At 40.2% G+C, this 25,289-nt stretch overlaps 1 protein-coding gene across 1 annotated transcript in view; it reads right to left on the bottom strand.

Annotated features, from left to right (window-relative positions):
• Positions 1-25,289, bottom strand: part of coro7 (coronin 7) — a 106,389-nt gene that overhangs the window by 64,497 nt on the left and 16,603 nt on the right. The window contains exons 8-9 of the mRNA XM_072368050.1: positions 9,912-9,995; positions 8,745-8,827 (exon numbers count right to left, since the gene is read on the bottom strand). Coding sequence (XP_072224151.1) covers positions 8,745-8,827; positions 9,912-9,995 — 167 coding nt within the window. The remainder of the gene's footprint in view (positions 1-8,744; positions 8,828-9,911; positions 9,996-25,289) is intronic.

The raw sequence follows: 25,289 nt of genomic DNA, 5'->3' as shown, positions 1-25,289 counted from the left end.
TGAAAGAGATGCCCTTTTGCGATCACTCAGGCCCAAGTCACACCACTGGCACATAAAGAAAATTATTGGTACATTCGTTAGAAAGCCCGCAGGATAAAGTAAACATTTAGGGACATATCATATCATGAAAAATGTTTCCTGCTTTGAAAGGAACACAGAAGATAAAAGAGCCAATGAGAGATATGTACACAATAAAAACAAGATCAGGTTCAATCACTGATGGGAAGAAAAAAACAGAATCAAAAAGAAGCACAAGTGGAACTCATGCTGTTTGTTTAGATACATACTATGTTGGAAAAGTATCATCTATGTGCATGTTGCGCTTGAATGCCCAACTAAAAAGAGACATAGATGATTGCATCGATGTCATTCTCTCTGTCACATCCTGATGAATGGTGATGAATGCTGTTTGGCGATGGTCTGCCTTTGCTGAGAAAGACAAAAAATGTCAGGCCAGTTCAGGCATGTATATGTGTATGACTGCGTGGCAGATTGTACGCGTTTACACGCATGTGTATGTGACTGACCAGTACGACCTGCCAGTAGGAATGTAGCCCCTTCAACTAGACTCTGGGCTGATGTGTGAGAGACATCTGTTAAACACACATGTACTTGCAAGCAAAGAGGGTAGAGATAAGGAGCCTTCTTTTTATAATAAAGACATTGTAAGTCTCATGCCTGGTGTTGTCACATGCACACCACTCAGTCGTGTTGTGGATCCATTGACTTTATTACAAAAAACAAAGTGCAGCAAACCATGTCTTAACACTCATCCATGTAGGTCTTTCTGCCTGCACCAATGGTTGAAGCAAGGCTGGCAAGTCAATTTTCTCAACCATCTAATGGCTACAAATTTGAAAGAAAATTAGCATGCAAACAGAAATTAACTTGTTTAACTGCTTGTTGAAGTGGATGTCTTAAAGTTAAAACAATTTCTAGAGTGGGAAAATCCCAATGAGGCCAGCTTTTTATTTTGTAAAATGAAAAAAGGCCCAAAAAAATCCACACATGGCACCACAGAGGACTCCCAGCTATTGTACACTTCCAAACCTCTACCTCCCACTTGCTACCGACTCTTTAGTCCACAGTCCCTGCAGTCTGACACAAAGTACTTGTACAAAGGCTCGCTGACTAACTGACCTTACTAAATAATGTTAGCTGGCCACACATAGAAAGTCTTTTGGTTGACGTCAGAACAGGAAAGTGCTTGGAGGTTTCATCAGCAGCACACAGACTAAAGACCAACTGGTTTTCCCCTGAGGGTCCTCTACCTTTTTCTTCTCTTTCCTACACTAGCTTGCTTTGCACAATAGTTAAATTATTTCCTGGCCACCACCACCCGCACAGCTCCTCCACCAATTACATTTAGATGAAATTCTTTTAATCTGCTTAGGCCATTAGTGCTCTTGCACAGACTCAGACGCAGGCTCACAACTTTGAGCAGAAAAAAACAGATAGACCATGCAAGTGCAGAACAGCTCTTGTTGTCATAACATTTACAAAGACAGTGAAATCTGACAGGTACTAATGCCCGGTTCTTTCCCACGTTTCCATCTCTGTTATTCACAACAGAATATGTGCACACATGAAGACACACATTTGTAAAAGTATGCGTCTGACTCTCTGTGAATGACGACCATTAAAAACACCAGAAAGCACACACAAAAACATCCAAACACACAGACGGTGAGCAGCGGCATGCCTTAGCACTTTTCCAGTTAAACTAAGCGTGGCATATTGCTCCTGCCTCACTGACAGTGACACGTTTCCACAGTGTTGGAAGGCAAATAAAGCCCACATGGGAAGTGACATCAGCCAGGAGCACATGTGGCCCACCTGCCACTAACCAATCAAACGGCTTCTTGAATAAAGAATGTCCCTTTGTTTTTTTATTTTATTTTTCCTTTTCAGTCAGCAGATCTGCAAGTGAGGGGCCGCAGGTCACTGGTTTCTATCATGGAAATATGCTCAAAAGAGAATGCAATGAGGAGACAATCCACCTAGTCTGCTCTCTCTATCACAGTATAGGAAAAGTCTGCTCATTTAAACCCGCTTTCAAAAAGAAGGAAGGTTCAGCTGGATTTACTGCAGTGCCAGATGTGGATGAGTGCTTTAGAGATATTAAACACGGCATTAACAAATTAGAAAAAAAAAAAAATAAATCACTATTCAAATTTTATGAGATCAGTATTGGTATCAGGATTGTTTCATGTATTTGAGTAACACCTTTTGCTTAAGCCAAAATCAAAATAATTCCAACAATGATTCCAGCGTTGGACTGCCAAAATCAAGCCTCAGATGAACTAACTGAGCAATCATTCGGTAATTTGTGCTTCATCATTAAGTCACGCAGAACGTCTTTACTGTTAGTTCACAGCTGGTCTAATATGAGGCCTTCATCATAGCCAGCTACAGTCTGAGTATAATATAGTAAAATAAACCACGAGAGAACCATTCTTGAATAGAACCTGAAAGCTGACTTAGCAGCCACTGCTTTTATCTTCTATTAGCTACAGGGCAGGCGCTACCCAACACAATGATGTCAAACAACCATAAATTGCATTTATTATTACAAACACTTTCAGTTAAATCAACCCTTGCCTTTCAGATATGTAGGAGGTTTGAAGTACCACTGACTTTGCCCAGGTCTTATCTTCAAATGTATAACTTAAAGCAATGCATCTATTTCCATTGTTTCTGTACATATGAATTATATGAGCATGTCTTTGTTCATCCATATTCTAGTCTCTATGTCTCTTTTTTGGTATACCTCTATTATTCTTTGTAAAGTTAAGAGGTGTGCAGTGACAGGCTGCCAATCTGCAGCCGTCCCAGAGGTAGCAATGGAGGCCAGGCTGCAGGGCAGAGGAAACCATCTACTAATGAGAAACACACTTCTCTCCATCGCTCAGATCCTATTTTTCTACCACAGCAGAGAGAGGTGGCAGGCATCCAAGAGGTGACTGGCGTCCAGAAGCAAGGCATGATTTAAAAACGGTAGCTATGCCGTGCCACGGTTCCTGATTCTCGTGAAAGGGACAATCATGAGTCTTTTGAAAACTTGTGCAGGAGTTGAGAGATTCTTGGGGTGGAAAAAAAGGGGTTTGAATTAGAACACATAAAATGGAAATGCATACAGGCGAGGGAGATAAACTAAACAAAAGAGTAAAGTACAAGTAAAGTACATGAAAAAAAAAATGGAATAAAGTATCCTTAAAAAAACCATGAAATAAATATATGACAAACTGCTCTGCACACAATCCTCTTGCACGGACTCTTGCATAGTGTTTATTAATTTCCGAGCATTTAATCCAAGTTCTTAAGATGCGACCTGTGCCGTTTCCACTTTAGTACTGCAACTTCCATGAACTCCGCTATCAGGTGTTCAGCTGCTGGATTTCTGCACTGAACAGGGACAAATGCTAAACTAGACAAGGGATGGCCTGGAGTAGTGTGAATGCTTTTGCTAGAGCAAAGTTCCCAAATGTTTGTACAAGCACATTGTTAATAATGGAGAAGAAGATTTTTCCAGATGTTGGCCCAAAAATATCTGTGGCTGCAAGAGCAGTTTCAATGCTGTTTTTGTTAATGATGGAAAATGGAGTCTGACAGAGCTCAAACTTTGAATCTGAGAGATCAGATTGAGGTTTCCAAAAAACCCATTCAGTTCTGAGTGATTAAGACCTTAACTGTCACGTAATGCAGAGCAACCTTCTTTGACCAATACTCCTCCATTCTTTGTGTATAAAATGATATTCCAAGCATTAAAAAACAAATAAAGGTAGATGGATAAGGAGAGCAGGAGGACAGGAAGGAAGGGGTAACCAAATTTGGGGGTGAGAGACTTTATTTTTCCATCTGTGGCGAGTTCACACAAAAGGGTCCTTCTGATCCCTGGAGTGCTGAGCACATACCTGTGGGATGAAATCAAAACCCTCTGTGAATTATATTAAATATCCCCTGCCAAAAGCTCCACATACTTCCATGTGTTTTAACCAATTCTACTCAGTTCCATTAGCTTTCCCTCTTAAAAAAAAAACCCTCTTAATTAGAAACCCAGACCCCAGCACCTTCAAAAACCCTGTCAGCCTCCATTTCCATTTTATCTATGTAGGGCACAGATGAAAGTGAGAAAGAGATGAGAGAGGGGACTAATAGGAAAAGAGGTTGTAAGGTAAGGATGAAGAAAGGATTTGCAGAAAGATAACAGCAGTATTTTTGACAGGACAGTAAGAAATAATAGGTCATTTAGACTTCTGGTTAATCATAGGATTTGAAAGGAGATTTCTCTGATTAACTGTTATGGCACAAAAGAAGGTTGGACTTAACATGCAAGCTCACATAAAAAGCCAGTAAAAGCTCAGAGTGAGGCGATATCTCTATCTGAAAAATATACGAGGGGATTTCAAAGCTCCCTCCTCCTACTTTTCATCTTCTTTCCTGGTCACACTCCCTCTCCACTAAATTACAAACTGAAACTCCAAATGACTCACAGATTCCAGACTGTGTTTCAACTGTCAGAGCACCGAGTTAAGGTTCTTTGACAGATCGTGTGCGGTGACATCTTTAGTCAATATCAACCTCTATGGCTGTCCTGGAGAGGGGGTGCAGGAGCTGAACTATTGACTTGACCCTGAGGATCACCTGAGGATTGTAGATTTTCTTTTCCCTCCACCTTAAACATTGATTTCTGTGCAGCACTCAAACCACGAAGCTCTTTTTTTTTTCCCTTTTTAGAAAGTGAACTCTGAAAAAGGACCAAGGTCAAACTATCTTTCAAACACTGAGCATTTCTTTTTCTTTTTTTTGGTCTGGTATGGTTAGCAGTACTCCAGCTGCACCTAATCCCCACAGGAAAGCCTTCATCTGGGACTGATTTTAAAGCGCCTGGGCCAGGGTGGGAGAAAGGGGGGACTGTTCTGTAAAAGGCTGGGTCCCTTATGGGGCACAGGCGTCGTCTCAATCCATCTGATTAAAGGGGGCTTGGCTCAATTACACTCACCAACTCGGCCTTACTTTAAAGCATGACCCATGTACAAAAACTCAGAAAAAACATGTGGGGAATAAATGAGGAGTGCGAGTGTGAGCATCACACCTGGGCCACTCCCATCTGTCCCACCACAAAGCCTTTCTCCATCGGCTAACAGCTCAGTCTGTCAGCAATGTTTGCCTCAAAGGGCAAGTTCTTTGTGTAACCTGCGACTGGGTTGGGAAAACAGTCAGGTCGGCTCTCCAGGGACATGCTTACGTCCTCGACAATCAACAGGCTGGATACTTGTGGGTTCCAGGTCACAGTGATCTGTTTTAATCAGCATCTTGCCAGTAGAAAGAACAAGCAGCCAAGATTTGTCATGACGAGAAATAGGAGAAGCTGCATGTGTGTAAATGCGTTATCGGTGTTTACTTGTACTTGAAGAGAAGAAGAAAGCATTGGTAGTGACTGAGGACAATTACAGGGGTCACAGCCACACATTTCTGAGGTTACAGTTTTGTCATGCTGAATTCTTACCAAGTGACCGTTGGAGAACTCACTGTCAGATCTAAGACACAATTACAAGCTAGTATACCGGCAAACATCATAAAGAGTTGGATGTGTTAACTTTGTAAGTGTGTGTGCGTGTAGCTGCTAAAGTGGCAGTGCGTGGATAACTATATTGACGTTTCAAGCATTTACACAGCAAGCTGGTTGCAATCATGCTCTGTTGTAAAGTTCACTGATTGCAGCTGGCTTAGAGGCCTAATTAAACTCATTATTAGAATTTTGATTTATAGAGGGGAGAGTGAGAGAGACTTGTACACAGAGATGCACACTGTTCTCAAATCTCATGATCTGCAGTTTGTCTGGAAAACGGTCCTGTAGTAATAGCAACCTTTGTACACTTAAAAACATCCCTCACTGACTCATCACCCTCCATCCCTCATTTTTCTAGGTCTCCATTTCAACGCCAACCAAAGAGTAAACATTTCCCCTCCATTATGCTCTGTCCAAATTATATTCCACCCACAACCCCGTCTTACTGGCTCATGATCCCGGGCCTCTTTATGTTGTGACAATCCAAAGAAAACAGTCCTACTGAACATTGTGGACAAGCAAAGCTAACCTGATACAAGCCAGCTTGCTGCTCCAATTACACACCATATTTACCACAGCCTGGTTGATTAAAAACAGACAAGAAAAAAACAAAGAACAAATCCATCTTTATGTGTACCTCGAGTCTAAAATGACAGGGAGGAAACGCACCAATATGTGTGTTTGACTTTGAGTTTCCTCGTAAGATCATAAAAAAAGGGATCTGTTCACTTTATAAAAGGACAGAGAAAAATGCAGGAAAGTTCTCCTTTTGAATATTACATGCTGTTTTTTTCCACAGCTGGTTGGTCATACAGAAAGAGACACACAGATGCAATGCTGAACTAAGATAAAATTATCCACAGAAGGTCAACCATGAGAAGAAATTAAAACAGGGAATTTGAGGACAGCATGATCCTGACAGGGACAGCAAAGTATAGTGACTTTTACATAAGACATTACACCACCAAGGTGCAATACTGAATAAAGTGGCTAGTGTGATTAAAATGAGGGTCAAGCATTTAGTCACTGCACATAAAACAGATTTAAAAAAAGATACAGAACGAATTATCGAACAGCCAGCAATACTGAACAGTTCGGCCGTGTCCATTTACTTACAAACAAGCCAGCCTTTCTGTGATCAGAGATTCCTGATTACAACCAGGCCTGAGAGGTATTGAGCTTAATAAGGGGTTTGGCTTGCAAATAGACATTTATGGACTGAATGGACGCAGTCGTTGCAAAACTCCCCAAACCTTGTTTGTTTTCAGCAGAGTTCTGGATGCCACAAATATTAAGAGATAAGACTGGACGGGACTGGATGGTGTTCAAAACTATATTGAGGAGAAGAGAGAAAGGTGGTGAAAAGCAAAGACGGAAACATGGAGACAGGGATAAGCTGCTCTTCAATGTGCAGATGATAAATGTGAAAGATCCATTACAGACATATTTCACATAAGCCAAAGACGTGAGAAATGAGAAGGAAAAGAGGGAAAGGCAGTAAAGGGTAAGAGCTCATCTGTCATTTGATTGCTTGCCTCTTTTCTAGAAATGTGTGCAGGCAATCTGGTGTGGATGTGGCCTTGTGAGTGATAGCTCTTTGACACCTCATCCTAGTACATGATAGCATGATTGAGGTGATTTGAAACAGGGCAGACAAATGTACAGCAGATGGGGCAGCCCACACCCATGCAATTAGATCAGATGAGAAATCCCTGCATTTTTTAAATAGGAGTATCACAATACAGGAAACCACAGGGTTTGCCTTAATTTCAGAGCTAATAAAATTGATCTAACAAATCCTCTCTTGATTTAAGGACTCATGGAAAACCAGACCAGGTGGATAAAAAAGGAAGAAGGAATGCTTAACAGCTTTCAACAAAATGAGCAGGACCATCCAGCAGACATCATCCATCCACATGTTTATACTTTGTCTTCAAGTTACGCCATCGTCTCTCAAACAAAACAGCACCAACACACTCTGAGTAAACTTAAACGGTCCTCTGTCAACAGAAAAGACACCACAGACAGACAACCTCTTCAGTAAAATTAACCAATTAATGGTTTTAGGACACACTCAAAAAGGTTTTTCCAGACGTATGGCATAGAAAGCATGACTGTACCAAACACTGTGATGATTGCAAAGAGGTACACTGAAGGCCAATTGTTTGTCCTTGTTGAATTAAAGAGGAAGTGGAGGAAATGGAGATGAGGTTGTCATTTAAGATCTTGCTGTGCTTTGTCAACACCCAAAAAAGACACTGCTATCCTTACGATGTCTAATGTTCGTAGAACAGCTGAAAAGTATTTGTAATGTATGACTTAATACTTTCTGATCTCAAATACTTGTGTCAAAAAATCGATGTGGAATCTGTTCTGCCAGAGGCCTTCTTCAAACACAGCAGTACATATTTGCATGCATGAGTGTTCCGCACAGCCTCCTCACTACCTTGTTTACAGTGATAATAATGACAATAAATTGACTTGATCCATCACAGCACACGGCATGACCTGATCAAGTCTGGTCAGCTCCACTTTGGAAGGACTTGGCCCACTAACCTGTTTATAAAAGCACTAAAATGTTTGAATGGATCCGACAAAGAATCCTCACTCCCTGTCCCACCCCCTCCTCAATCCTTCCATTCTTCCTCTCTCTGGAGCGCAGCCACGCTCCTGCTACCCTCAAGTCCTCTGCAGCCGTGTTTGGAAAAACAAACAGAGCAACTGGAGAAATGACAAGCGTGTGTGTCTGCTGCTGTTTCCTGACCCTTTGCAGCAGTTAAGGACAGAAGGACACAGAGCACACACACACACACACACACACACACACACAGTCTCTCCTCAGCTGGGACTGGACAGGAGCCCGTGTGTGTGGCTCTGACCCAGGAAACGGCAGGAATGTAGAAGGACAGTGTCAGAGCTCTGGGAGGTCCACAAGTTGAAACAGTCATACACAATGTGTGCCCACCACACATCATTCTATCCATGTACATATTGCACACAAATATGCACATACCATACACATATATGCTGTCTGTTTGGCATGTCAAATTACACAGAGACACACTTTGTGCTGTAACACATGAACGCTCACTGACAGATGCAAGAAGGTCAGTGTTGTCCCTGTGTGAGTCTGTTATGGGGGTAAGTGGTTACAAACTGATGCAGTACTCACCCGCTGGAAGTGCCAAGTGACACTGAGCTGATTGAAGAGCTCAGCTTCCTGCTGTCCCAAAGCCTCATCTCACGACTACGCATCTACACACACACACACACATCAAATGTAAGCACAGGCAGGAAGATCGGCTTAATTTCAACCCCTCTGTGTCGAGTTGGGATGCTCTGCAAATCATTTAAGCCCTATATTTGCAGTAATAATAAAAATGATTTCTAATTTAATAAAAGCAACACCTTTCAAAAAGCTTGGGACAGGGGCAACAAGAGACTAGGTTTGTGTAATGTTTTAAATAAAACATGTGGTGGAGCAACTCGCGGCTAAATTATTTTAATTGGCAGCAGGTCAGTAACAACATTAGGTATAAAAAGGGCATTTCAGAGATGTTGAGTTTTAATGGAATAACTGAAAATAACATCTGTAACTGTGAAATTCTATGCTGAAAGGTCATCATTTCCAGGCCCTCTCTCAGTACAGCTTTAAAAACAGACATGGCTCTGAAGTGGAAATCGGTGCAGGGAGCACTTCTGAAAACAAGTGTCAGTGAACAGAGTTCTATCTCACATCCACAAATGGAAAATAAAACTCTGCCAAGCAGCAAAATAAATATGTCTAAACAAGACCTAGAAACCCTGTTGCTCTCTGTAGATCCGACCACATTTAAGATGGCCTGAGCAAAGTGAAAATTGTCCTGTGGGCTGACAAACCTCGACTCAAAAACATCTTTGGACATCATGGACAATGCATCTAAATTAAAGAGAAGAGGAACCATCGACTACTTACCAGCACACGGTTTCACACAAAAGCAAAGGGCTGTGCTTGTATGGGGGTGAATTTATGAACAAAGCATGGGTAATTTGCAAATCTGAGAGTGCATCTTTGACACTGAACAATACAACCTTTGTAGCAGCATATGCTGCTATCCAGGTGATGTCTTTTTCAAAGAAGGCCTTACAAATAACACAAGCCTTGAAAGGGGAGAGGGGGAATGAAGGGGGAAATGAGTCCAAACACTGAAGTGGTGCACTTTTCACCTCACTGTTGAAAATTAGACATGAATTTCAGGAAGCAAGTAAAATGCTTAATTTAATCAAGTTTGAGAGGAAAGCAAAGACAGCACAACCAAATAGCAAAGTAATCTGGTAATAATAATGTAAAATTTCTCACCATATCAAAGCCAGTGGACACTAAGTGGTCATCATTGGCCCATAGGATACGAGAATCCTTGTTGTTCTGAAGGCTCTTGGCACTCTGTGGGACAAACGATAGAAAAATGTTACTCAACAGCTCTGAAAAAAAAAAAAAACTGCACACATCTTTCTTGACTCATCCATATTGACTACAAACAGTCAATGTCTCTGTAATTAACCCCGACATAAACACAACACTGAGCTCCAGTTGAAAATAATGGGCAGAGTGATGAGTGAGTGATTTTCAATAAAAAGACGAGAGATGAAGTAGCACAGAGAGAATTCCCAGGTGTTTCACATCCCCGCAGCTGAACAGAGCAGGACTTGTCCCATAACAGGAGAACCTGTTATTGTTGATTTTGCAGACATCTCTATCCTGAGAGAAGCTCAGGTTACCAAAATGTGACACTGCGTGTGTGCATGTGGGACCTTTCTTACATAGTTTCCAAGGTGAATAAGTATGAAAACAGGCCAGTCAGGCTGAGTTTAATCAGTGGTCTTCAAACACAAATGGCACATGTTGTCAAAGGTAGTGTCTGAAAACGAGTGTTGAAATGAGAGGAATGTTTATACAGCCAATATATTAAAGTGGATGCTGTTTAGAGCTTATCTGTCTGGACTGGTAACACTGTAATAGTACAGAGCCGCAGTCAATCAAACGTCCCTGGTAACGGTGTACTAGAAGTAGAATTATGCTGTATTTTCCAATAAGGTGTGCAGGTTAGGGATGAAGTTTCCATAAATGGTAGCTGTTAGCCCTTTATCCCACTGTGTCTCCCAGAATAACTTTTGTCCTTTTTTTTATAGCTACGCTACCTCTAAGGAACGTTATTAGATGCCTGTGCATGGCAGAGACTTAGGTTTTACATTCACCACCTCTCTCTCGAAGCCTCATTCCCTTGTAACCGTTAACTGGTCGCAGATGACAAATTGTAAAAACAAACGGGGAGAATTTTAGCTGCCATGTTGCAACCCTGAACACACAGTAGGGTAGAGTGTAACATGGACCTGACTGTTCAGAGTTCGCAGAGTACTTGACTGATGTGAGCCTGAAGCCAGTGACAGAAAATATAGGGATGAAGGATGAACATAGAATAATTATATCCTGTTTGACAGGAGCTTTGCATGTCTGGATGGGACGGGACCAACACAAACCGGTCGTTTTGATAAAAACCCAAACCCCAGTCCCTCATTGCTGCTTGCTCCTCCAAAATCCTCCCCAGGTGCTTCTTATTTTCAAACATTGTGTGTCAAATTACTCCAACTGCAGCAGTTCTTTGAATATAAAGGGCTGGTCATTTTAGGCAGAAGGACTGCTGCTTGTTTTATTTATTTCAGTGAGAAGGAATTTTAAAAGTTAACTCCCTTCTCCACAGGATTCTGCTAAAGTATGTTATCTTGTTGAGTAAAATATAGACATGCAGAGATGAGATGCTGATTCTCTTGCATGAAAAGTGACTACGCACACAAAAACTCATGACCTAACGGAGCTTGCTCAATCTATGCACTGCTGCAGCTATAAATACTCAGTGATGTGTGGACTACAGATTGAAAATGATTTAGGTAAAATATGTGAAAATGACTCACGATGCAGACAAGACAATACAGTTGTGATTGAAAAAGGACCGCCTGCACAAATCTGAAGCTACAAATGAAACAAAGAAAAATGAAAAACATGCTGATTTCACATGTATGTCAATTCACAAATCAAATAAATCAGACACAAAGTGTGACTTGGTACACAGTTTTGAGCTTTAAGCCAAGCCAGGCATGACAGCACTTCCGGTCTCCTCATATAACTTTATGGAGAAAAAAAAGAGAGAGAAAAACTTTGTAAGCTATGAAATCGATACACAGAACACATAAATGGGCATAAATCTCACACATGTATGCATGTACAACAAGTTCTTTTCCGAAAGTGTTTGACTTATCCTCTAAATGTAAAGCTTAGGCCAAGACTCCTGTGTTGGAACTGTCCCTGTCAGTAAAACAGAATAAAACCATAAATCCTCTGCAGCCAGTTAAATGTGTGCTTGTGGGCCACATTGGTGTTTCATACTAAATTTATTGTTCTCAGCATTGAGAGAACTTGATATTACGACATATGCATGCGCCAACATCAAATGTACGCTTCAACTTCTGCACCTCTCTCAGGGATGATGCGTCTTAGTCCATACCAGAGTTTTTAACTGACACCATCTGTATTTTAAACAGATGTTTTCTAGTGTCTGTTGTGCTCCCAAGTAGCTTTATCCACTTACAATATATTCAAAACACTCCACCGACCTGGCTCTCCAACACATTTCTAATGTAACTATCAACACTCTGAGACAGTTCATAATAAGTCTGGTTAGAATAAACATGACTGGGGATCATTTTTCAATCTGAAGTCAACTGATATGTCTCATACAGGTAAGCAAGCTCACATATGCCTTGATAAGTCCATGCAGGCGACTCAGCTGCAAAATACCCCTGATCAGTAGGAGCAGTCCTGACTATCTCATACCTAAAAAAAGGCAATAGATCAGAAACCAGTGAGGGGGAGAAAGGCTGAAACTGATGTGGTATAAACAGAAAGAGAATTCATTGCCACTGAGCTGTTCATCACCGGCACCACTGATTTCCTTCCACGGGCAAGACAATGATCTGGCATTCGGACCAAACTAGGAACAAGTTGAGCTCAGGCTATTTTAAACTGCTCTGTGTCTGTCTAACAGCAGCACTGCTTTAAGGAGACACATGTGTAGTCTGATTCATATTACTGGCTAACAGCAGGGGGTTCCAGTTGTGTTTGTATAACTTGCAAAAGTAAACAGAATAAATTTGCTATCATCACTTCTTTCTTTTTTTTCCTTTGCCATATTCAGTCATGCTGATCCACTGCTGAACAGCGTTTACTGGTGGGACGACAGTATTTCTTGAGGAATCATCAAAATAACTAATGAAATGAAGAGAAACATAATCTCAGTGAAGAAGCCTACACGGACATGCTACCAGCTGTACAGAGGCATGAGGTTGCTCTCAAGCTGATTCAGTATTTTCCATATTCACAATCAAGGTCATTTTCTTAAAAGCTGTAAAGCTGTAAACTTAAATCCTTAACTTGTCAATTGGTTTCTTTCATTTAAACATTTAATTTAATTGGTTAAACTTTCATTTACAGGCACGTAATAAAGTATTTTCAGTGTCTTCACTGATCAACAACATTGTATTTATAAAATATAAAGAAAGCTAGAATTTGATGGCAGAAAACATCTTTGACATCGCACCCCATTAGTCTTTCCTTCAATGACTTTTTTCAGTCATTTGGGAACTGAGGATACTAATTGCTGCAATTTGCAAGAAGAATATGTGTCCATTCTTGCTGAGAACGAGATTTCGGCATCTCAACAGTCTGTGGTCGAAATAAATTCACAAGCCGTGTTATTGCAAGTCGTGCTGAATTCGGTCTGACTGTCCTGCTGAAATAACCATACACCTGTGACATCACATAGAGGGTAGTATATGTATCTTCAAAATTCTGATATACAACTCTCCATCAGTGGGCCATTCACACAGATGCAAGTCATCCATACCATGGGCACTGATGCAACCTTTAGCTGACAGCATTATGGATGTCCTTTCTTATCTTTGACATGAAGAATCTGATGTCCACTTTCCCAAAATCCCAAATCAGAAGAAACATGTACTGACAACAAAACGTGTGTCCATTGTCCTTCCGTCTATCATGCTCATGTAGTTCCCACAGAGGTTTCCAACCTTGACCCTTCAGCTGCTCCCTGAATCCTTTCTCAGTATCATGCAATGTACATGTTGATGGTTAATATTTTGACAACTTATTGATTACTCTTTGAATTAGTATGCCACAAAGCGAATCTGGTGGGACTGCATGTCTTCCCGTCTTCTTGAAAAAATGGCAGGTGGCGGTGGCTACTGGCGCTGCAGGTGGACGCCGTCACTAATGTACTAAAAAACTCGAAGCCTTTGGTGGGTCCTCTTTTTATACCCAATCATGTCACCAATTAATGTTCTGATTGTAAAAGTTGAAAAAAAACATGTTTGGTTACAGAGTGATTCTAAATTTGCTGTGGGTGTGAATAAATGCATGCATATTTGACTTACTGGCTTACTTAATGGCTAAAATAAAGCAAGAAAGAGCACATAGCCAGCAGAATTTATTACTATATACCTGTATTACAGTGAAAAAAGTCAACCGTTTTCTGCCATTTATTCCAATGGCTTTTTCTATTTTGATATGGGTAAAAAGAAGGAAAGGATGCATAAAAGGAGATATACTGTCATTTCTTTCCAGCCGTATTTCATTATGTACAAATATGTCATACCAGCATCCTGGCTTGACACTTTATATTCAGATTTCCTGAGCTAGAAATAGAAAGCTCTGTAACCTGGTGCAGTTCTGGTTAATATTTCATTACGTCTTCATCTGTATGATGCATTTCTTCATTATGTACACAAGCTTCAACTCACGCCAACATAAACCTCCTTTTAGACCAGTCGTCGGAGCATGGAGAACAAAAATACAAGTTTCATTTTCAGGGGATCAACAAAAAATACCAAGATATCATCTTTCTCAAACCAGGCTGAAGTTTTGCCATCACATCTCTTAGGCCTTCAGTACCTTGCCTGAGTCAGCCACACAACACAAATGAACCAGGCTTACATCTCAAGGCAGACAGTATGCTCCACAGATCACATCGCACCAGTTTTTGAGGACAAGTGCAGCTTCAAGCCTAATAAGATGAATATGTCATCAGACCAAGGCAGCTGCTGCTCCAGAGGTAGAATTAAGATAAGATTTTGAGCTTGGCCTTCACTCAATTTGTACCTATATGAGCAGCATTCTGCCAAGGGAAGCATAGAAGAGCTATAGCTACTATTCCTGCTATTCCTTCCACTCAAGGCCAGCCAAAGGACACAACATCTGGACCTTGTGAATCTGTATAAAAGCAGCCAAACAGTATCCCCTTCTTTACAGTCATATGACTCAAGCCCCACTCACCTTGCGCCCTACTCCTTGGAGCTAAACCTTACCGACATGCAACAAATTGATCGTGACATGCTTAAAAATGGACGAGCAAGAGGGGGATACAGTGGCAGGATGGAGGGAAAGAAAAAAGGAAAAATGAGACAAATGTTTTCCTTAGCAGCCAAACTAAGGATCCAAGGTGATGGAATAACACAGACGGGCAGAAAGAAGAAAGAAAGAAATTGTTTATGACAAAGTGCACACAGGTGGTGTATGGAGTTAGGAAATGACATCACATCTTAAAAAAGACTATTACCAACACAGGGGTCAGCTTCGATGATGTGGGAAAGTATTTTTCAGACTTAAGTAATACAAGTGATAAACTATATCTCTAAAAGATCTGGCAAGATCAATAAAGGGGGGGGGTGAAAGCATAGCCGAATGAGATAATGCTACTAAACCTCAAATGACACCAGGCAGGGTTTAAGGTAAAGTTAAACACTTTGCTGGCTAGGATGTAGACACGGGAAAGTGCTAGTGGCTGATTATGGTTTTGTGGGTCTATTAAATATCCTCACTCAATATAAACAAATAAGGATCACTCCACCTCCTTCTGTTCTTCTCCCTCAGCTATTTAACATCTGAACTTGAACAGACGGTGTGCACATATGTGTCACTTGCTGGGAATGTTGATTCACCCACCAGGACAAAGATCAGGTGTCTGTGTGCACATGTGGGAACTATCATACACTCTACCTCTTTCACTGACTTTCTGTTGTCTTGCTGTCGTCTTTCCCCTGTTCTGTAGATCTGTAAGATTCTGTAAGCACTTTGTACTGAGTGCGACGGCTACTGCAGAAATCAACTGATTATTTTTGGAACTTCATCCATCCCCTGCATTGATGACGAAAGAGAAAGCAAATACTCGTATTACAAACAATGCAATACAACAAAGCTAAGACTGTGTTTGAAAAAGAACTTGGGAAAACTGTCTGAGCAGGTCCTGTGGCTGCAAAATAAGCCCAAATTGTCAGCCCTTTAGCACAGTGCTTGACAGCTGGTAAGAGGTGTTTGTGATGGGCAACAACAATTGCTTCTCTAAGATCACTGCTGATGTCTCTCCTCGTTATTATTGTGTTAACACATCTGAATGCTCCAGATCAGCAAAGTGCCATAATTTAAGCTTTTGTAGAGGTGCTCACACTTGCTGATGATTAATTCATCAAGTGTACTGGAGTAGCGGCACCTGGCTGCAACTTACCCTCTTTATCCCAAAGGAAGCAGTAAGGATGCACTTAGTTTTTCAAAATTTTTTCTGCTTTTTGGCTTCGCTTATGTCAAATATAGGACAGAGTATGATGCGGTATGCATTCTTGTTCTTCTGAGGTTTTATCTACTTAATTTCAAGACCTGGTTAGGATGAAATTACTCTTCTATTAAGCTCTTGGAATCAAAAGAGAATGTACTTCCTCTTTAACATGACAGCATGATGCACAGCACCACACCATGTGGCCCCAGCTGCAGCCATTTATCTTTGCAACCCGCTCCTCATTTTCTCACTATTCACACGTCTTAAAGGCTGGATTGATGTTAAAGAAACATAATTCTTTCCCTTTCATTTCCCTTCCTCCAATCAATAACCAATGCCTTCTGGCTTTCATCACCCAGAAACTGAGCCCCTTCTCATTCTCTAATGAGTCTTTTCACTAATTACTAGGTATTCTTCATCCGGCTCGGTCTTCGTGCCCCATTTAAGTTCAAATGGCCATTTCAAATGTAAGTGACTCTACAGAGCTTCTTGAAATAGGATGGAAAAAGGGAATAAGAAGAATAGAACAGGAAGGATGGAAGATGGAAATCATTTCCTTTGCCCCCTACTGCCACTTTTTTTCTGTTAATTGAAACCTTATTACATTTTGCTCATTTCTCCTGAAAGTCCAGAGGCCACAAACTGCCATTTCTTATTACTTCTTTACATACTGTCTCTACTTTTGCAGAATAAAAACAAACAAGGTAGGTCACAAAAACTGAGCCATAGAGTAGAACCTAATGGAATGATGAGGCGGTAAATCGAGCAGCTGTAACAGCAGAAATCAAAGATGTCACTATTCTGAAATGTGAACATTTAGATATAAGTACTTCTACAGACTCACCTGAGAGACTTAACCACCATCATCTTTATTGTATATTTGCCTCTCCTGCAATCATTTTTTCCCTCGTTTCATTTCCTTTCTGTCAGCGAATCGAGCTGAGAGGTGAGCCAGAAAGACAAAGAGGACAGCTTTGGGTCTCGGTCTACTCTGCAGACACCGGGCAAGACCCCCGGGAAGGGTTTACAGACTGGACTGCTTCCAAGTTTTTTATATATATATATATATATATAGCATCCAGCTAGAACTGGATATCCAGAAGTCTTTTCTCTGACCCGTTTATCTTTTTCTTTTCTTTCTATCCCCATCTCCCTTTTTTCTTTTTTAACTTTGATGGGAACAAGTGTGTGAAATAAAAAATGATAACAAGGATATTGTACCGAACATATACAGAAGGCACATCAGTCTTCAAGGGATCAAGAGGGCATTTCTTCAGTTTCATCCAACACACTCCCCACATGCTACATGTGTATCTTATATCTTAGATCTCCTATACTACGAGGTGTACGGTTACTTTTTGTTTAAAAAAAAAAAACTGTATGCACAATCAAAGAATTGGCAATAAAAGCAAAGTATTACTATTAGACAAAGAAAAGCATAAACGAACATTTTTCAACCGCAATTCAGACATTTTACCATTTGAAAAATATGAACTCATCTCAAATTAAATGATAGTGACACATCTACAAAGAAAATTGGGATGGGGGGAACAAATGGTTAGAAGAGGAAGTAGTACTAAAGAAAAGAGCTGGGGGAACATGCTGAATATCAAATTAATTGATGACAGGTCTGTAAAATCATTGGGCAGAAAAAGAGCACCTTAAAGGGGCAGAGACTCTCAGATGGAGAAAGGTTTAGAAAACTGCAGAAATCCTGAAATCATTGTCTGTGAACACAGTTCACCAGGCCATCCACAAATTGAGGTAAAAGTTACATCAAAGAACAAGCACAGAAGAAGCCATACAAGTGAACATGATCCAGAAACGCTGCCATCTTCATCGTCTGGACCAAAGCTATATAAAAATGGACAGAGGCAAAGTGGAAACTCAAACCTCCAGACTAAAAAGAAGAGGGACCATCCAGCTTGTTGAAAGTACTCAGTTCAATAGCCATCAGTGCCAACAGCTGGAAACTTGAACATTTGGAAAGGCACCATCAATGTTGAAAGGTATATACAGGCTTTAGAGGAGCTTATGCTCCCATCCAGATTACACATTTCAGGTGAAGTTTATCAAGCAAATTTTAGCAAGATGATGCTAAACCACAAACTGTATCTATAACAACTGCATGACTTTGTAATAGTTGGATCCTGATGCTGGAATGACCTGCCTGCAGTCCTGACATTCCACCTGCTGAAACATTTGGTGCATCATGAAATACAAAATATGACAACGGAATGTTGAGCAGCTAGAATGGGTCAAAATTCCTTTAGCAAAGGTCCAGCATCTGGTCTCCTCAGCTCCCAGACATTCACCAGCCGATGTTAAAAGAAGTTGGGATGCTACACAGAAGTAAACACGGCTGCTCCAACCTTTGTTTAAGCGTTTAGCTGTCATCGAATACAAGAGAAGCAAATATTTTTCATGAAATAGCCAAATGTGTCACTGTCAACATCTGATATGTTTTCTATTGTGAATAAATGATTGTTTAACGATATCTGCAAATTATTGCATTCTGGTTTTATTTTCATTTTAAACACAGCTTCTTTTAAACAGCTTCTTTTAAACAGCTTCTTTGTTGTTTATTTTTTCATTGATATTGGTCAATTTGAGTTTTTTGATAGCAGATTTCAGTGTACATTATGACCGATGGCAGAAATATATTAAATGTATAGCTCACAATGCTCTTTTTCACTATTCGTGCAAAATACGACAAAAAACTACTGAATTTAAGTTAACATTCAACACTGTTAAGTCTGCCATGTGCTTTTGCTTATGTAGATTTTTTTCTACAAGAACCAACTAAAACAAATTGAAGAGATAATCAGAAAGATTTCAATCTATAAGAGTTTGGCTTAGAGATTGAAGAGCAGCATCTTCTGTGAAGGAGACTTTGGGCAACACTGATCAGCACCAACTTTTCTGCCTGCCACAAAGACGTCATCCTGGGTTTTAAGAGAGCAGGAAAATACTGGCCCCTGGAATCAGTTTACATCATGGAAAAAAGATTATACGGGGAAAAAGGGAGGCTTAACGAGTTATCAGTTGATTTTTGGGCCATGAAGGACTGAACTAATAATGAACAGAATGTCTAAGTATTAGGGAGGAAAAAGAGAAAATTCAGTATAAGAGAGCATAAGATGAGCATGACCACGAAGGATAAGTTGTGTGGTTTTGCCGGCAAATTTTAAACATAGGAGGGGAAAATTGACCTTAAATGTATAAATGCTATAGCTGCAGGGAGAGAGGCCCCACTTTCCCAGCAGTATACCCTTTTGGAAACTGGCACATCTCCACTACAGCCAGACTTTTACTCTCTCAATAGACTTTGGATTCATGTCCTTTCCTAAATGAAAAGGATCATGTCAATCAAGAGAGCTCATACTTTGCTATTCCTTAATTTAAGTAGCGATTGAAAGATATCTTGTGTGTTTTATCCATTCAAACATCCACTAAATTTCAATTCCCCTCTTATCATTGTCTGAAAGTATTTACAATGTTGGGGATAATAAGATACAGTTTAAACCCTACAGGTGCCTTTAGCATAAGAGACAGCTCATTTTTGTAACAACAGATGACCATGGCCAAGCGGATGTCACCCAAAACCTTGAAATCAAACTAATTCTGAAGATTCATATTAGCATTTTTGACATCCCCATCTTCCCTCTTTGAAATCAGGTATCACAAGCCAGTGGTGGCTCTGACTGTGAACTCTGGAGGCCATGCAAATCCACGGGTAAACGCTTTTCAGTCACAAGACAGCGTATGTTACTTTATAAGGGAAAAAATGTTAAAAATAACAACATGCTGTATTAAAGAGGATGTAAAACTTGTGATAGAGACCATAAACTTACTAAGAAAATATTTGCAGCAGTAAGAAATCAAGTGAGAAGTAAGGTCATTTTCTGAGAGATGGTTTTAAAGGCAGTTTTTGTTTTGCAGTCAATGGCGTGCAGATTTACATGTTGACTTTTGGATAGATTCTTTTTCAAACCATTATCATTCCCTTTTTTCTAAATGAATGGCAATTTCATGATCTTATATCTGTAACAAATCCTCAAATATGAGAGCGCCAGGAATCTTAACTGGTTATGTGGGCACCCCATGATTAGAGGCTTAAGGACCATGACAAAGCCAACTCAGGATAAAGAACCAGCCTGTGCCCTTTGCCACATGTCATTCCTCTCTTTCCATCTCTGCCTACTTTCCTGTCAAAAAGTGCTCTAAAATCCTTAGAAGAAAAAAAAAAAAGTTTACAAAGATCAAAACTTTACATAACAAATTATTTGTTTTTAAATCACATTACTCCAAAAAAAATGAATAAATAAATCATCCAAAGCAAAGATGAAAGTTTTACACTATATTTCTTGCCTGTGGTAAGGGAGTTCTTGCCTTCGACTATATTCAGTGTATTCAGCAATAACACACAGTAGGACACAGTATGTTCTAACCATCAATCATAAAACAGATCAAGCCGTGGATCATATCTTGTTTTCGTTGATTTTGAATCACTTCTGACAGCGAGGGGTCAAATTATGGTAAGTAAATTCTCCCTTAATCCAGTGGTATAGCATTATTACCAAAGTCATGAATTATACACTAGAATTTCATAACACGTTTCATAAACTTAACACTAAAAACCTTGATGATTTTCAATAGATTTTGAGTAAACCTGTATTTTGATTTTTGGTTCAACTCAGTTTCAATGCAATTCTAATAGAAGTGAAACACTGAAGATGCAAAAAATATGAGATTACCAATCCTGTGTGCTAATTCAGCTGTGCTGAATCTAAGAAGCCAACTGCACCAGTCCAGACTGAAGTTTCTGAGAACTCGGAGACAACAGAGTGGACCCACTTTCATTGCACTGCAAGGAGAATGGCACCAATGGCACTTTGCCTACTGGCAGCGGCCTCCCTCTGTCAAAACTACCCAAGGTCACAGAGGCTGGTTTTGGATCAGAGCGCTGCACAGAATTTGTCTGTTCCTGGAACTAACATGATTAACGGGACCACTGAATTCCCCAAATCTGTGTTTCAGTCCAAAAGAAGCACTAGCCAGCCAGATTCTCCAGAGTTTTTGATGGTAATTGTGGTTGGCTTTCAAGCAATGAATATTCTAGAGATGCACTTAGTGGCTTGGTCCTTTAAATGAAAGCAGGGATATGTGGAGCAGGATAGGGCACTAATGACAGAGGATGGAATGATGCTGCTGACAACCGCAAAGGGATCCTGACACCCTGCGCTGAGGAGAATCTGCTCACCAGACCTGCTTCAAAAAAACAGAGATGAGTCTTTGGGAGGGAAGGATCTTGTGAAGACATGGTGATTGAGACAGAGCAGAAGCAAACAACCCACAGCTTATACTGTTGGAGACACCATGAAGCCCCTCAGTCTCAGCAGCCTCTTGGGCCTGTTGTCATTTATGGCTCTTTGATAGCTGCACCGAGTACAGCTGCATGACTTTACTCCCTCCCTGAAACCACATCAGAGAGGCTTCACATCTTCAAAGTGCCCCCACACATTTGTGTAGAAACTTGAGTTGTGAACATTGATATTCAATGGGGCACATGTGTGCAAGGCATGCTATGGTCATGTGTGCCATCTATGTGTAATCATGTGCATATATAATATGTATAGAATTGTCATAGCAGGTGTTTGTCTAAACTGAGATAAGTAAGGTTTATAACATGCTTGCTTGTAAGTTTTAAACAGAGAATATAATTCAAATGGCCACAGCCCAAGTACTGATGCCAACAGGGCACGGGGCTGCTGAGCAACAGCTTGATTAATCACCTCATTGTCACTGTGCTAACAAACATCTCAACCACCTGCTGCTGATCAAGTTGAAGCAAAGAATTCCAAGCTATGACAGGCTCTAAATTTCCCCTACAATCAACAGATTTACTCAGGGAGAACATCTATTTAGCTCTAGCATGAAACCACAAATTGCAGCAGGACCTGTTGTCTTAAGAAGCTCAATTAGTAAAAGATGACCTAAATTGGCTTTTGTTGGAAAAGACACGACATGTGTGTGGCAGATTTTCAGGCCCTCTATCTTCAGTAGTTCCCACTCTTGAGAACTCATTACAGAATGCTGCATGCATTACATAATGCAGAATGCATTTCTTTGGTCCCTGAGAAGAAAAACACCACCAGTGCAGGTATGGCCTGGCAACAGCACTGAGCGCTGTAAGGCAGAGCAGGGGTCACTTCTGTCAGGGTGCTGCATAAAGCTTTGTTTTCTGCATCATACACTAATCCAGTGTGATGTAAACATGCCCACACCAGTTCAAAAAACATCATGCAATGACTTCCAATCTCACATACCAATGTTTTAGTCACAATATAGAACATTAAAAAAAAAATTCAAATGTTGATCACATTTCACTTTTACATAAAAAAAAAAAAAGTAAAAAAAGTTTAATGTGATCTCAAACATGTCCTGTTCTTTTAACAACAGCCCATAAAAGGGTCTTTTCTGTTGCATTTTGCATTTCATGATGCACCAAATGTGTTAAACTAGTAAAACTATACTGTTGAAATAGGTAAAGTGTGCAGTTTAACAAGATGTTGTCTGGATGGAAGTATATGTTCCAAAATCTGTATTTTCCCTTCAGTATCTATGGTGACTTTCCAGATGTGTGAGTTCATAGATCCGTAGGCACTAATGCATCCCCACACCATCAAAGTCGCAGGCTTTTTAACTGAAGTCTGACAACGGTTCCTCCCCTCTTTAGCCCAGATGTTGTGGTGTCCATGATTTCCAAAAGGAAATTTAGATATGTGGATGACCAATGATTCCTGGAAATCATCCTGAGTCCACGCAGTGACTTCCATGACAGAATCATGTCTGTTTTTAATTCAGTGCTGCCTGAGAGCCCAAAGAGATGCCTTGGGGCATCCAGATTCTCTAAATCTTTGATGATATTACATACTGTAGATGGTGGAAAATATTAAAAGTGTGCAGTTAGACATTGAGGACGATAATGTGGAAATTATTCCACAGTTTATGGACACGTTTTTTTTGCAGATGGCTGAACCTCTGCCCATCTTCACTTCTAAGAGAGTTGGCCTTTTTAAGGTTATGTTGTTCAACTAAATTACGTGACTGACCTGTTGCAAACATTCAGAATTAGTTGCAACATATTTCTCCATCTCCCCTTTTTTTTTTTTTTTATAAATATCACTTACTTTTCCAGACTTTTGTTACCCCCCCCACCCATCCCAACTTTCTCTGAGATGTGTAGCAGCCATCAAATTCAAGATGAGCAAATATTTTTCATTACATAGTTACATGTGTCACTTTAAACATTTAATATGTTTTCTATGTTGAATAAAAACAGCATCATTACATTTTACACGGCATCCCAACTCTTTCAGAATTGGGGTTACATGTGAAAAAATGTTTGCCAGCAGTGATTTATGGCTTCCATTTATAACGTTTCAGCAAAATATAATCTTATAATCTTTACGCTTAATTAGTTGCACATTTATGTCTACTGACATAATTATCTCATAATAAACTGTTAATCCTTTTACCACTAATGAGTTTGACATCAGAATCTATTAGGGTAAGCTTATTCTAACAGCTTTGTCTATACCATATAAAGACAAGGAACTGATTACATACTGGCATTTTGAAGAATGAAAAACATAATTTGTGGTAAGAAACCAAGCAGTGGTGCACATAGTTTTATTTTTGTTTTTCTTTAAATGCTCCTGGATCAAAGAGTGGGTTAAACACATGGTGAACGCGCCAGATTGAGTCTCTTCAAACTCACCTCTTATGTGAAGCATAATATCCTGACCTCAGAGATAACTATGATTAATTAGGCCAACATATGGGGAAAACACAGGCTGTGCTCACAAAGATAATTGAAATATTACTAGCCTTTGGTCAAACTAAGGTCATCTTGCCCAGCTACGGATGGAGCTCAGGCTGCACTTTATTTCCCTCGGGGCACTCGGGGTTGGTTTCAGCTGCATATTGGTCCCTGCTCTAACTTTCGGCATTGGAGGCCTACGGCACCATATTATAGAGAGCAGATTCTTGTCTGACAGGTCAGCCTTTGCTTTTGATTCTAGATATTTCACTAGCTCTCTAGATGAAATATCCACACTGCTAAAAGTTCAAGTCTGAATGTTGTAATATCATTCAATTGTAGCATCGAATTAGCGTTCTGTGTACTTAACGCATCATGGTAACTACTAAAGGACTAATATTCACTTATTAACCCAAACAGTAACCCTAATCCTAAAGTAAATTTGCATACAAACAGCCCTTCAGCCCTGCTGAATACTCAAATCCATCCATAAAAACAAACAAAAAAAAGACTTATTCTATACCGCAGCAGACTTTTGCCAAGTTTAAACAAAGACCAGAGAGACGTTTTGTCCATTTAGCTGACATGGATAGATATGAATTTGTGAGCGGATGAAACGGTGTTGATTTGGAAGCTATGAGGTCAAGGTTATGATTCTTTTCTAATATTCAATTCGATCTTTCCCATTAAAAAAATGACAAATCTCCCTAAACAAATGATTTCCAGATGAACTGATCTAATTTACCTTGTAACAATGACTCATTCATTACAGAATATTTACTCTTAGCTTTATCTGCCTGCGTTACATCGATTAAATTAAAAAAGTTCACCTCACTCTTAGGATGCATTTTTGGCTCCAGGTGTGATCCACATGTGTGCGTGGGTACTTAATTAGTTGGAAAATAAGAGTCCCAGAGCAGTCAGCTCACTAATGAGGCCTCCGTTCACAAACAACACACACATGTGAGCACAGAACTCCATTGCTGCCAGCTGGCATTCACGCCAACCCTTTCACTCCAAAATCTTTTTTTTTTTAAATCTTCATTACCGCTCCAACAGAGCACGCACACCCACAAACACACACACTTACCAAGACAAAACCTATGCACTAGTTGAAGCAGTTCAACCTCTTCAAACTTCAAATCTCACCCTCCAAATCGCCAGCTCCTTCAGTTCTGGACTTCTTGACCCCCTCCCATACCACATTCATTAAGCCATCCCTCACAAAACATAA

Source organism: Leuresthes tenuis, unplaced genomic scaffold (genome assembly GCF_036924035.1).
Source record: "Leuresthes tenuis unplaced genomic scaffold, fLeuTen1.0.hap1 SCAF_17, whole genome shotgun sequence".
Taxonomy (NCBI): domain Eukaryota; kingdom Metazoa; phylum Chordata; class Actinopteri; order Atheriniformes; family Atherinopsidae; genus Leuresthes; species Leuresthes tenuis.
The sequence above is the reverse complement of the archived record's forward strand: the minus strand, read 5'-3'. Positions and strand labels throughout refer to the sequence as shown.